The following is a 14,847-nucleotide window of genomic DNA, read 5'->3' on the forward strand; positions in this document are numbered from 1 at the left end:
AACAAAGTTTTAAGGCATTTAAGAACACTCATTTTTTTACAGAGAAGCTAAGTTTGATTCCTAGTCCCAACAAGGCAGCTCACAAGCCGCTGTATCTCCAATTCCAGGGAATCTGACACCCTCTTCTATCTGGCACGAATATGTTGTATAGACACAAAACACTCAAAATTTAAACATAAAATTTAAAAATCTAAAAATGAAATTTTTAAATTAAAAAGATAAGATTTCAATAAGTTACAAAATCAGACTTTAATACATTTAAAAAATAGCAAGATGGAAGACACACATTGTATACTTCTGGCGTGCACGCACACACACCACAAACTGACTATTTTCTATCTGCACGTTTAGTAGAATATATTCACTGCGCAAAACGATGGGCAAAATCACATCGTCATGCATGAACATCATGTGTGCTCTGATCTTCAAACCCCCACCCCTCTCCATGGGCTCCTCCCGTTTCTCAAACAGTCCCCTCTACTTTCGAGTGCTTCTTTTTAAAAGTCTACATTCCGAATTCGAGAGGAGAACAAGCAACATTCATCACTGTGGGCCTGATTTATTTTGCTTAACATGAGCTCCGGTGCCATCCGTTTTCCTGCAAATGGCATCTTGTTCTTGGTGGCAGAGTATGACACCATTATGTATATCTGTCACCTTTTAAAATCTATCTACTGATGGGCATGTCTCTGCCGCACACCGACGTGAACTCCTTGAAGTGTAAATCTGAGACAGGTACAGCTAGATCCACGCTAGCTCCATTTCATGGCTTATACAGTGCACACGTATGTGGCTATGCCTCAGTGTACATAAGTGCATCATGTGCCTGCAGGGGTCAAAAGAGGACCTGGATACCCTGGAGCTGTAATTACAGACAGTTGTGAGCCACCATGGAAAGTTGGGAACCAAACCCAGGTCCTGTGCAAGAGCAGTAAGTGCTCTCTACCATTGAGTCATCTCCCCAGCCCCCTATTTCTCGTTTCCTTGAGGAACCTCCATGATGGAGGAAGGTCATTGGTTAAAATAAAAGAAGCTGCTTGGCTCTCATTGGTTAGAAGATAGGTGGGAGGAGTAGACAGAACAGAATGCCGGGAGGAAGAGGAAGTGAGGTCAGACTCCACAGCTCTCCTCTCCAGAGCAGACGCCTTCAGAGAGACGCCATGCTACCTGCTCCAGGGAAGACGCACGCTATGAAGCTCTGACCCAAGATGGACTTAGGCAGAATCTTCCCGGTAAGCACACCTAGGGGCGCTACACAGATGATAAGAAATGGGCTAGTCCAGGTGCGAGAGTTAGCCTAGAAGAGGCTAGATAGAGATGGGCCAGAGCAGTGTTTAAATGAATACAGTGTCTGTGTAATTATTTCGGGGCATAAGCTAGCCGAGCCCGGCAGGCGGCTGGGGTGTTTGGGGACGCAGCCCTGCCGCCGCTCCATATTACTACAAATGACGCCCAGACGTGTGGCTAACTGAGTCCACAGAAAACCTGAGAAGGCTTAAAAATAAGGGAGAGAGAGTTTAACACAGATTTTTGCTGTTTGTTGGTGGTGTGCTGTAGAGAGATTTCCTGATTCGGCAACAGCAGCAGAAAAAACGCTGTGTCATTTCAAAGCGTGGCTTCCTGGGGCCGTGCAGCCAGTGCAAACTCTGGCTTTATGTTTGTGTTCCCGCTTGGGATCTGAAGGAGAGTGCTCTGAGACCTTGACGATGACTCAGAGCTCCCCGCCTGCTCCTGGGCAGAAGGCAGAATCAGGCTTAGGCAGGCGGAAGAGCATGGCAGATTCCTGCCGCCATACAGAGACGTGTTTTCAGACTGCACAGTGCTCTGCGTGTCAGATTTGGATGTAACTTGGATGAAAAGAATTTCTGTGCTGCGTGCTCAGTCTCAGAATTAAACTGCTGAGTGCCGCTCCTACCTGGTAGCCCCAGAGCTAGCACAAAATGGTACGTCCTCCATTTTGAAATTTTCCTGACTCAAAAGCAGGAACAAACCTGTGTTGTTTTAAAATGCCGGCTTTCTGGGCCATCCTACCAGGACAAACTCTGACTGTTTGAGGCAGGAGGGCCGGCTACGGAGAGAGGACTTGAGTGTTGTCTGTTGTAGCTCGCTGACTGGCAGGGACCTTGAAATGCCAGTTGTGGCTATAAACATGGCTACAGCCAGTACCTCAGCCATGAGCCTGTAAAGCTAAGGATCCAGCCGGCAAAGCCACGCCTTTAGTCCTACTGAGATTGCTTAGTAAATTAAAGGCTCTTGTGGTCAGAAAAAGAGAGATATACAGTAAAGAGAGATTCAAAGACAGAGAAAATTTCTGAATGGTTTAAAGTGTGTTAAAAATGTATGCAAGCTGAAAGTTGAAGTTCTTAAAGCAAAAAACAAAAAAAGGAAGAGAGTTGTTGTGTGTACACACCTTTAATCCCAACACTTGGGAGGCAGAGGGAGATAGACCTCTGTGACTTCAAGGTGTGGTAGCACACGCCTTTAATCCCAGTGCCTAGAAGGCAGAGACGAACAGATCTCTGTGAGTTCAAGGTGTAGTTGCAAACACCTTTAATCCCAATGCCTGGGAGGCAGAGACGGGCGGATCTCTGAGAGTTCAAAGACAGCCTGGTCAAAGATGTGCGCTCAAAAAGCAAAAAGTTAACCTAGAAATGTCACAGCTTAGATTCTTAAGCGCCTAGTGATTTAAAGGCGTAAATCAAAAGTGCTCCTGAATAGTAAAAAATTGCAGATTCACAATAGGACAGATTCAGACCACTAAATGAGTCACACTGTTGGATGAATGTACGTAGGCTTGGGAGAGAGAAGAAAAAGAATATAGAGAATAAAGTTAATGGTTTAAAAAGAAAAAAGTAAAAGTAAAGTCTTTAAAGAGACAGAGTACAGATAGTTATAGATATAAATAAAAATAAGCCGCGTAAAAATGAAAAATTCACAGAGAGTCTGGATTCTTTGTATTATTGTGTTTTCTTTAAAATTTTTGACTGTGAAGGAGCTAAGTACAGAGAGACATTTCATTATATGGGCTGCCCAGTGGAACCAGAACGGATATCATGAGGGTATGATTTCAGAATTTGGATCTAAGGATATGATACTTTGGAAAAGAGATTCTTCTTTTGTTTTCACAGAGGATGAGACTCTATGGATTTCTTCTATTCCGATTTGGTATGATGGACCACGTCCTCCTGAAGGGTTGCTGTGAACATCTTCAGAAAATTGCTTTGCTCAACTGCCAACTGAGATGAAACTAGCACACAGGTTATACCATGAAAGACCTAATTAACGACGCCCCCATTCAGCAGGAAGCAGTTTGGAGAGAAAAAACTGCGCCCATGTTCCCAAATATGGTTTATAAATGTTCTTTTACATTTAAAGGGGGATATGATATGGATATGAATAATTTGCATTAGTATAGATTTTGCTTTATTGATAGAGATTTACGGTCAATTTTGTTATATGTATAAATGTTTCTGATGTAACTTTTACTTGATAACTGTATTGTTATATGTAATTTTGCTATGTTAAGGTTAAAGCCTTCCTTTTTTTGTTTAAACCGAAAAAGGGGAAATGATGGAGGAAGGTCATTGGTTAAAATAAAAGAAGCTGCTTGGCTCTCATTGGTTAGAAGATAGGTGGGAGGAGTAGACAGAACAGAATGCCGGGAGGAAGAGGAAGTGAGGTCAGACTCCACAGCTCTCCTCTCCAGAGCAGACGCCTTCAGAGAGACGCCATGCTACCTGCTCCAGGGAAGACGCACGCTATGAAGCTCTGACCCAAGATGGACTTAGGCAGAATCTTCCCGGTAAGCGCACCTAGGGGCGCTACACAGATGATAAGAAATGGGCTAGTCCAGGTGCGAGAGTTAGCCTAGAAGAGGCTAGATAGAGATGGGCCAGAGCAGTGTTTAAATGAATACAGTGTCTGTGTAATTATTTCGGGGCATAAGCTAGCCGAGCCCGGCAGGCGGCTGGGGTGTTTGGGGACGCAGCCCTGCCGCCGCTCCATATTACTACACCTCCACTATGATTTCCATAGTGGCTACACTAATTTACATTCCCACCAACACTGTGTGAATAAGGGTTCTCTCTTCTCCAAAGCTCCACAAGCATCTGCTGTTTGATTTCGTGCTCGCCAAAGGGTCTCATTATGTAGCTTAGGCTGGCCTGAAACGTGCAGGGTAGCCCAAGCTAGGCTCAAACATAACAGCCTCCTGGCACAGCCTCTCCTGAGTGCTGTGATCACTGGCCATGTGCCAGCTCACCCAGGTTTTATTTACCAGTTTCTTTATCTGCTCTTTGGTTCCATAAAAATTTTGCCCAGTTCTTCCAGAATTCCTTCTAGGTCACCTGATGTCCAATAAAGCTAGCACCAGGAAAATGACAGACGAGCTAACAATACACAAGCAGAGGGCAAACTCATGGTGGATCCGAGATAGCAGCGGAAAGTGCAGAGCCCAGGGGCAGAGAAGTCAGACGAGCCCCGGAGTTCAGCTCACTATTCTGGAGGCAAACCTGTAAGGCACACACAGGAAAATCAGGAAAGCCCCTGTCTAGCCACTTTCATGAGCCAGGGAAGGAGGAAGAAACCTAAACCTGGAGAAAACAGTGCACTTCCCCTTTTCCTGAGAGGGGAAATGCTCCAAGTCCAAGATGGGTGGTTGAAAACACAGTGGTAATCAACTCTGTATACAGAATGCATGTCAACGCACGCCTATGCTGAAGTGTAATTTCCAAACTAGGCAAAGCAGGACATAAAAAACAGCAACTAATAGAGGCTAGAGGGGCGGCTCGGCAGTAAAGAGCCCTTGCTACTCTCACAGGGGACCTGAGCTTGGTTTCCAGCTCCCACATCGGGCTCACAATCTCTTGTAGCAGTGCCCTCTACGGGCCTTCTTGGGTACCTGCCCTCAAATGCATATACTCATATAAACACACACACAAATACATGTAATTAAAAACAAAAACATATATGAAGAAACAATAACTAATAAAATAAAAATACTGTGAGAAATGTGGTCTCTCTTGTGGGGTATGCATACCCATACGTGTGCAGGCACATGTGTGCGTGTGTGCTTGCACATGCAGAGGCCAGAGGACATCCCCAGGTACTATTCTGCTCCGTTCCTTTTTTAAGACGTGGTCTCTGGCCCAGAACTCATCAAGCAGGCTAGCCGGGACAGCCATAGAGCACTAGGGATCCAGCTGGCTTTGTCCCCACAGCGCTGGGATTCAGACCACCACCCTACCTGGCTTTTTCCAGCATAGGAGCTAGGAATCAAACTTGAGTCCTCACAAGTACTTTGCCTACTGAACCATCTCCCCAAAATCATCCCTTCAGGCCATGTCTGTCTCTACCCCCAAGACACACACACACACACACACACACACACACACGTATGCACTCACATTCACTCACAAGCACACTCACACAAGTAATACCTGCTATACCATACTCAACCTAAGAAGACACAGCGCCCATTCGATGGGACAACGTGAGATAAGCAAGGTTCACTGACGCTGAGTGACACTACTACTTGACGAGTACCAGAACACAAGACTGCTATACTACATCAGAGGACCACATAACCAAAAAGACCACTCCGTAAGTAATGGGTTAATAGCATATAGAGCATAGCTACATCCGGCAGCCAGGTGACTCAGATGCTGGCCAGGATGCAGAAGAACGAAGCTTCATTTCATTATGCCACTCAGAATAACATACAATGTAAAATGTATGACTTATTTCTGGAATTCTCCATTTAATATTTCTGGACAACAGCTGACCACAGGTAACAAAAACCAGGGGAGCAAAGTCACTGTGAGGGAAGATTCCCATACCCAAAGAAGAAGACAATGAAGTACAAAAGCGTAAGGAAATGGCACAAATATGCCTTGGAGTAACATATGATTCCACACAGAAACGCTCAAGAAGAGGCTGGTGGGGCGGAGGGGGTGGGGAGCACAGCTTGCTTTGGGACTGCATGGAATATGAACTGGGCATGCACAATCCCGCAGGGCAGTGAAGAGTGGGAACGCGTGCTGATGACATGGAAGAGCAGCATGCAAACAGTCTAGAAAGGCAAGGTGTAACTTTGAACTGTCACTGCTGCCGACAGAGATAAGTGAGTTAAACCAGAACTAGGCCGGACTGCAGCACCAGGTCAGGCATACAGAAGCTGTATGGCACGCCATACCACACAAACACCAAAAATACGGAACACCAGACCACATAGACACCAAAAGTACGGAAGAGTACCGGTGGAGCACGTAACGTGGCAAATGCACAGTGCCCAGGGGTCTGCGGTCGAAAATCGAGGTCACGTGGGAAGCCAGAGGATGAGGAAAGGACCAGTGATGAGAAAACGTTAGAGTCCTTGGAAGGCTCCCGTCCTGTTCATCTCATCCCGTGCTCTTTTTAAGGCCCATGCAGCAGAGGGAGCAAAGGAAAACTGGGAGAAAAGCCAGCCTCAAGGAAGATGCCACGATCCATCACCTATTCCCAAATGACCTAAATGCAGTCTGCTGGCTTCATGTCAAGCAAGGTCACCTGCCTCAGCCAAAATCATATCGACTGCAAAGCAATTGTTTATAATTAAGAAAAAGAAATTTCAACATTGGAAAGCAGAAGCAGAGAGACCTCAACGAAAGGCCCGTCTGGACCACATGTCAAGTTCAAGGCTGTAGGGAAAATTAAAGGCTGGCCAAGCTGCACAGGGAGACCCTGTCTTAAGAGGGAAAGGAAGGAAGAAACAAAGGAAGGAAAGGGGAGGGAAAGAGAGAGGGGGAAGGGAGAGAGGAAGGGAGGGGAAGAGGAAGAGAGGGAGGAAACAACTTCTGATTTGATTTTGTCTTTGCCCCATCCCCCACCCCACCCCCCCGGGACTCTACTCTCCTTATTTAGCCAGTATAGGAGAATACAACCAAGGCAACTGTGAACACACAGAATTCGTATCAAAAATACATCTCCTGGCTCGGTTGTCAAGATCACTTGTTCTTGCAGAAGCCTTAGATTCATTTCCACATGGTGTCCCACAACCATCTCTATCTACAGTTCTAAGGGATCCGACCCCCTCTTCTGACCTCCGTGGGCACCAGGCACACACACGGTACACAAATATACAGTCAGGAAAAACATTTATATGCATAAGGCATATAAAAAATAAAACGCATTTCCCTTCTTTTCCCATCCCAGAATACGCAAGAGCAGTCTAATTCTCCCCTCAACTTTCTGCTCAGGTGAACAGTCTCATGGTCTTTTCAGTTACTTCATGGTTTAAAATGCATACTTTCTTACTACAGAGTAAAATGTATCATTTCTTCCTACAGTGTATGGAAGAGGGAAACAACGCAAGCATGCCTCACCCTCCCTTCTACTGACAGGACCAGTTTTCCTAAACTAAGTCTAACTTAGAATTCCAACTTCTTTTTTCGCTTTTCTTTCTTGAAATCTGTTATTGTTTGTTCTATTCTGTTCTCATCGCTTTTAATAATTATAAATAAAAAAACCTATCATAGCAAAGTTCCGGCACAAATAGAAACTTTGGAACTGGAGCGAAGGCTCTGTCAGTAAAGTACATGGCATACAACCTTGGGGACCTGAATTCAGATCCCCAGCACCCCCATTTAGGCCCTGCGAAGGTTGGGGGGGGGGGAGTCAGAAACAGGCAGATCCCTACAGCCAGGAGCTGAGCTCAGACTAGGGAAGAGACCTTTCTCAAAAGGTGGAAAGCTACAAAAGAAACAGAACATCCTCCATCTCTGGCACATGCATGCACATAGTCAGATACGCAGGAACACACGTGTGTACATACACCATGCATGCACATAGTCAAATACGCAGGAACACACGTGTGTACATACACACACACAAAAAACAGCTTTCACGGAACACAACAGGAGCAACTGACAGGAAGGAGCTGGGCTCCCCAAGAGCTGTGCCACCTTGCCAATAAACAACTCAGCCATTGGAATATAGTACGGTTTTATGGCTACAAACTTAAACTTCTATTGTTTTTGGTATTGTTTTTCAGACAGGGCCTTGTTCCAGAGCCCAGGCTGGCCTCAACCTCTGATAGCAGGTGTGTGAGACCAGTGAGCTATTAACAATTTCATAATACATTGTAACTTTATAACTTGACCACTGCAGTTAACACCAAAGCGCGAGGGAGTCAACAACAGAGACAGGAACAGGAAGTAAACACTGCTCAGTATCCAGGGGTTTTATATATAAGACTCGCAATGTATTGGAACACAGGAGGGGGGCACAGAAAAGCTCACTTAAAAAGGGGGAGATTTCGGTTTGATCAAGCAATGGCCAAGATGAGCAAAGCAGAGGAGTCTCAGCAAAGCTAGGAACTGACTCCAAGAGTCAGGCTATCTACGTACCCTTTAAATACTGATGGCAGAGTCACTAACCAATACAGTAGGAAAGGCTGCCTCGCTCCAGCAACTCAGAAATATTCTTCGTCAACGCTTGAAATAAAAAGTTGTCAGTGGTTGGACGGGCGGCAAATCTGGGCCTATAATGAACCAGCAAAACTTAAAGATGTTACCAGGACTCACGAAACCTCTAACAGACTCAGTTCAAAGACCAAGATTAACAGCTGTGGGCTATTCTTTGATGATGAACTGGTGTCTTGGCCTATACTTGTATGTTACTATTTTGGAAGCATGTATATGCTACCGGCTCTTCAATAAAGCAGTCTAACACGCGTGTTGGTAGAGACCCTTGGGCCGCACCGCACCACGGGGACGAGCACATCTGGACGTGATTCACATCCCCCGTGCATACTGAATCACAGTGCATTAAAAGCTTTAGGAGCAGAAGTCCTCTGTGCCCTGGCAAGGAAGGAATTAATCAGCAGCAGAAGAGAATGCGAACAGGAAGGAAAGGGACACCGCCAGTGGTTCCTGAATGGATGGGTAGACAAACAACGAACAAACGCTCCACATAAGCACAGGGCAACGTGAACAGAACACGGACAACTTAACAGTCGCTACGCCACCAGCCAATCAACCCTAATTAAATTCAGGGAAATCGCACACACAAAGTCATGGAAAGAGAAGGGGGACTCATTTGCAAGGAGGGGTTCGGCCAGAGTGGCAGAGCAAAGGAGAAAGCAATGGGGTGAACATGATCTAAATATATTATATACATGTAAAAAAATCTCTAAAAATTAATAAAAATTGTCAAGTGTCATCAATAAGTAGTAAATCAATTCAATAGCAGAAAAAAATCTATAACTAGATATATTCATGAAAAAATACAAGTGTTTTTGTTTATTTGTTTTTGTTCCTGATGTTTTCAAGACAGGGTTTCTCTGTGTAACAGTCCTGGCTGCCGTAGAACTCACTTTGTAGACTAGGCCGGCCTCAAACTCAGAGATCCACCTGCCTCTGCCTCCTGAGTGCTGGGATTAAAAGGGTGCGCCACCACACGCGTCTTAAGAAACAAGTTTTAAGAGAAAGGCCTGGTGGCACACGCTTGAAAAAAAAAGAAAACGTGATTTCAAAGGCTTCGCTATATTTAACACTGAAAAATCTTCACGACCAAAATTATGGAACACAGCACGATATGATATCAAAACCAGATTTCATTTCAAACCCTGTAGGGATTCCGATGTCTAAAATATGCTCACATCCAAGGACTCTGTGCCTACAGGATGGGTGTGGGGTAGAGGAAGTCAGCCTGTAGCAGATAAGCCTGCCCCCAGGTCTTGAATCCTCAGACACTGAAGAGAGCTAGGGTCAGACAGGGGCGAATGACAGTCCCACCAGCTGACAAAACCCAGGCCTCAGCGGTTTCCCAGAGTCCTCAAACAACACCACATAAAAACTCCATGGGCTGACTCCCACTGTCAGGCAGGAGTGGGGTGAGAGGAGATGACCAGGGGACAGGCCTCAACACCCTCTCTTCCGTTAATGACAGGTTCTCCCTCCCCATTCTAGATTCCTCTTTCCAACCACAGGATGTTCATGGGCAGGCACGTCCACCCACATCCATCCTGCACACCCTGAAGGGCATCCTACCTCTGCTGCCGAACCCTTCCCTAATCTCTGAAGGCTGCACATGGTGCCTGGTGCTATCTGGACACTCACTTCGCCTGTGTGGTTTCCTGCAACTCCTACCTCGCTTTTCACACCTTACACTTCGCAACTCCACTCCCCACTCAAACACAAAATTACACACTGGGGGAGGGGGGAGATGCAGGGGTTGGGAGTAGCACAATGCCAGAGCACTTGCCTAGAACGTTCCAGGTCCTGAACCATTCAGCCTATAGACTCACACGTGCCCACAGGACTCTTCCACCCAGTGAAAGCCCAAGCCCTTTGAACTTTCAGTTTTGAGACAAGTTCCCGGCGCTGGCCTTGAACCCACCTTGTAGCCCAGGCAAACTGGATCCGCTGAAACTGTGATCCACCTGGTTCGGTCCTGAGGAGCTGGGGTGGCAGGCCAGTTCCATCAGCCCCAGCCTTTGTGAGTATTTACGTGGCTAGACAGACCAGCTCTTCATCTCTCATTTGATCTTGGTAAGTGAAACACCGACAATGATGAACTCTGCCACTCAGTCACAATATACCAACCTTTTTATTCTTTCAAGGTATGGTCTTATGTAGGGTCAATGGATGACCCTAAACTCCTAATCTTCCTCCACCCCTCAAGTGCTAGGATTACAGGCACGTGCCACCCAGGCCTGGCTAAACAATACCAGTTTTCAAGGAGTGTTTCCAAAGTCTTGTGTGAGGAAGGGTTTTCTTTTTACTTCCTAGAGGCTCAGGCAGCCAGTCACTTTTAAATTTCTTTTCTTTTCAATCTACTTTATGTCAGTCATAAGTGCAAACTTTTGGAAATCTCCATCTGAACTGATGTTATGTGATGAACCAACGCTAGAGGAACGGGGGTGCTTCGCTGACATGGGCTTCTTATGAGGTCCAATTCTGTGCTTCCGTTTATACTTGTGACCGGTCATTATGTGCTCTTGTCATGAGCAACCTCCAGCCCGTGCGAATCAGCCTGTGTGTTTAGAAAACAAAGACACCGCACGCATCCAAAAACCCCTCTTACTCATCTTGCAACATAAACCATTTTTTGGTTTTGTTTTCTTTATCTCCCAATCCCTTCCTTAAACCAGAGTGGAAGCTTCATAGGAATGAGAGAAGAGATGAACATTTATGGAGTGAACCTCCAAGGAGCCTAGCAAACTCTAGCCCTATTCACTATGAACCTCTGCCTAACAGGAGCCCTCAGAACACAAACTCTAGCGAGGAGCCATCTGGATTCAAATCACTGGTCCATGTCTGAGAAGGGGTAGGAACCTGAGCAATGTTGCCTGGTTTCTCTCCAGGTCAATTTCTCCACCTCGAAATGAGACTCCATGTGCTTCTGATACCAAGTATTTCACAGTTAACCACATAGGTACCATGCCCACGCCAGTTCTAATCTGGGCAGGACAGGAACACCTGTGCTACTGTCCCCCATCCCCCTTCTTGCCAAACCTACTGAAAGACTTCCTGCCATCGCACAACAAACCTCATTTTGAGTGAAAGTCAAGTAAATAAGCAGCCTCAAAGTGAGAGCAAGAGGGTTTTTGTCTTCGTTTTGTTTTGTTCGTGTTAGCGAAGTGCGTGCATTCAGGTGACAAGGGCCTAGACTTCTGCTGTGCAGTTCAGGGTCTCTAGTCTCCGAGTCTGCATCTCTCTACTCAGAGTTGTATTGCCCAAGCATGCAGTCCTGCCTGCGGAGGCGACTGCTGGAAAAGCTACATTTTACAGGACAATACATTAACTTAACAGGGAGAGGGCAGCTTTCTCTACTTCCCACTACCGAGGAAAATTTATGAAAAGGTTTTAGAGATCCTCATATGCCATCCTTAGATAGTCAGCTGGAGCCCAGGAGAAACCACTAGCTGCATGGAATCTGTTATTGCCAAACGTTCATCAACTCGCTGAACCCCTTCCGTGTAGGAAATGTCAGCACCACCCACGAATGCCTTTATTTTGCTTTGCTGCTCTCACACGAATAATGCTCAATTAAATATATTCTTTGGGGGGTGTGGGGGTGTGGAGGCATGAGGAATGAGTCAAGGGCTTCACCCTGTAACCTAGGCAGGCCTGGAATTCACTGTTAAGTCCAGACTGACCTCCAGATCCTGGGATCACAGGGTGGAGTCCCCAGGTCTAATCTAAGCATTTCTAGAGAACAGAGAATATGTGTGTTTACACTCAGCATTTGACCTGAGTCAAAGAAAACAATCCTTAACACGTGTGAGTATTGCATTTTACAACTGACTCTTCACTACTATTTTTTTTCTTCGTTATATTGCCTCAAGTGCCTGCAAACTTAGCTGCCACCCTTTCTGCCTCTTCTGCCCCCGAGATAATAGTGTTTTAGGCTGCGGAATTAACATGAAGCCTCTTAATTTTAACTAGTTAGGACTCTGATGGGGTATTAAATATATGTGAAGCTCCTAATTAAACACCTGCAAACCCCAGGCCGTACAGAACCAGAAGAAACCAGAGAGGACCTTTTACAAGCACTGACCACTCATACAGACTGTAACTGAAAGATGTATCCCCCACCTTACCCCCCCTCCGACTTTTGCACTGGTTTTATCAAAGAAATGCAAGCACAGCATATATGGCAACTTTACCCCCACTTCAGGAGTAAGCATCAGCAATACTAAAGCGTTGAAACAACTCTCAGCCTGCAACGGAGCTGCACAAACATGTGTTGATACTGGTCCTGCTGGCTCCACTTTCTGCAGTACACAACCATTTTTTTTAAGGCTAATGATTCAGGCAACTTTTAAGAATAACTTCTACTTGAGAAGCTGTAACTATGAGGTCCTATCAAGAGTCTCTCCAGCTGTTGAGAACTAAGTTCTGGAATTTCCCCTCTGCTTGCCCATTCCTGACAATCCTGAAGTCCAAATATCACCGTTTAATGACCCCAGAGGAGTGCTTCTGGCCTCTAATGAACTCAGAACTCCATCTAAATCTTCAGTAGGCCTTCTGATAAATGTTTATGGCACTAACAAGAAACCTAGCCTCCGAAAGGCGCAGCTGGCCTCCCGGGCCCCCCGGCCCCGCCCCCTAGTCTTCCTTTATAAGAGGAAGCTGAAAGATCCTGATAGGAGAGTCAAGAATTCAAAACCCTAGAGACCTGATGCACTTCGGAAGACGCAAAGACAGTCGTGAGGTCTAAGCAATGGCTCAAAAATGGGGCACCCACTGCCCCAAGAAACGCTAGACGCTAGCAGGGGTACAAACTGTCCCGCAGAGAACGGAACCGGATGGTCGGAAACCAAGTCAGATCTGCACGGATCCCAAGGCCCCAACCCTCTTCCATCACCCTCCTTCCTGTTTATGGATCCGCTCCCACAACTCCGACTACCAAAGGGAAAGCAGACATCTCCGAAATATGTCAACACATGACACAACTTGAAGAAGCCGGCTGCTCTTTGGCGCGAGTTACAACTTGCCGGGCTCACACTGGCGAACAGGCTCACTTTAATTACTTTTCATTTACTACGCCACGCTTCCCTTGCAGGGCCCCCGCAAAGGCCGGGTTAGTGAGAACCGGGGAGTCCCGGTGGAGGGAACCGAAATGTGTGGGCGGGAGAGCCAGACACCAGGCTCTGCTCGCACAGGCGCAGAAGCAAGGCTGGCACCGCCTCTCCGGCTGCAGCAATCCACGGTCGCGCGGCGCCGTGGCCGGGGCCAAGACACCGCGCGGAAAGGACGGGGCTGACCGAGGGCCGGCCACCTTTGTCTGGGCTTCCCCACCCACCGGGACATAGAATGCTTCATGGAGAGTTCGGTGACCTGCTTCATGTTCCGGACTAGCTCGAGGTCGCCTGCTATCTCCCACTTCCCGCGCGCCAGACACAGCTCGTAGGCGCATCCCTGAGCTCCTGCACCAGGGTCACGGGTCGACGGGCCAGACGGGCCACTGTGCCCGCTGCAATCATCGCACACGTTATCGAACCGCTCCTGCCAAGCCAGCCTAGTAGCAACACTCGGGCCCGGCGGGACGGTGCGATAGTCCCGCACACGCGCGGCCAGCCCCGGCCCGTCTCACCTGCCTGAACCGTATCCGAGAGGTCGTGCCCCGGGGCTGCCGTCCGGGGAAACTCCTTCAGCTTCCTTGCGCTCAGGTTCAAGCCCCCAGAATTGGCCGCCTCTTCCAGCGCGCGCTCCAGTCCACGGTTCAAGGGCAGGTTGAAGCCCGCGCCTCCTCCAGTGCCTCCGTGGTGCTGGTGGTGCTGGTGGAGGTGCGGGTGCAGGGCGGTTACCGAGAGGGCGGGCGTGAAAGCTTGGGGTTCGCTTCCCGGCGTCGCCATCTTCTCCCGGTCCCCCGCCCCGCTCTTGCGCGGGGGTCACAGGTTTTCCCCTCAGCCCTGAGTCCCCTTTGCGCTCTCTCGCAAGCCCCGGGATGGCGGGAGGGGCGACGGGCGGCGCAGACCTAGAAGCAGCGGCTCAATTGCAAAGGTTTCCAGCCGGAGAAGCCGAGGGCTGCGGCGCGGCGGCGGCGGCGCGCGCGCATGTGTCTGCTCGAGCTCGCGCCCGCGCCCTTGCCCGCGCCCCCGCCCGCCGCCCCTCCTCCGCAGCTTCTGCGCGCTCCTCCCCCGACGCTGGCTGGAACTGGATGCGCGTTCCTGGGGACTTTCACTCCGGCCCCTTCGGGTTTACGTGTGCGACTCAGAGTTTTTTTTTATTATTATTATTTTTGTTTTTGTTTTTTTAAGCCATTTGGGAAAACCGGGGCGAGAGGAGAGAAGCGATCTGAAATATAAGGTGTCAGGGAGGAAGAGTAGTTCAGGATGATTGACCCAGAGTTCCCCCCACA

General features: G+C 47.7%; 1 protein-coding gene across 4 annotated transcripts in view; it reads right to left on the reverse strand.

Moving 5' to 3' along the window:
- The window catches only part of Lrch1 (leucine rich repeats and calponin homology domain containing 1), a 184,990-nt gene extending 170,416 nt beyond the window's left edge, over positions 1-14,574 (reverse strand). For all 4 annotated transcript variants that reach the window (XM_075948993.1, XM_075948992.1, XM_075948996.1 and 1 more), the window contains exon 1: positions 14,080-14,574. In XM_075948993.1, the coding sequence (XP_075805108.1) occupies positions 14,080-14,341 (262 nt within the window). In that variant the 5' untranslated portion in view covers positions 14,342-14,574. The remainder of the gene's footprint in view (positions 1-14,079) is intronic.
- Positions 14,575-14,847: the final 273 nt, after the last annotated feature.

Source organism: Microtus pennsylvanicus, chromosome 15, assembly GCF_037038515.1.
Source record: "Microtus pennsylvanicus isolate mMicPen1 chromosome 15, mMicPen1.hap1, whole genome shotgun sequence".
NCBI classification, from domain to species: Eukaryota; Metazoa; Chordata; class Mammalia; order Rodentia; family Cricetidae; genus Microtus; species Microtus pennsylvanicus.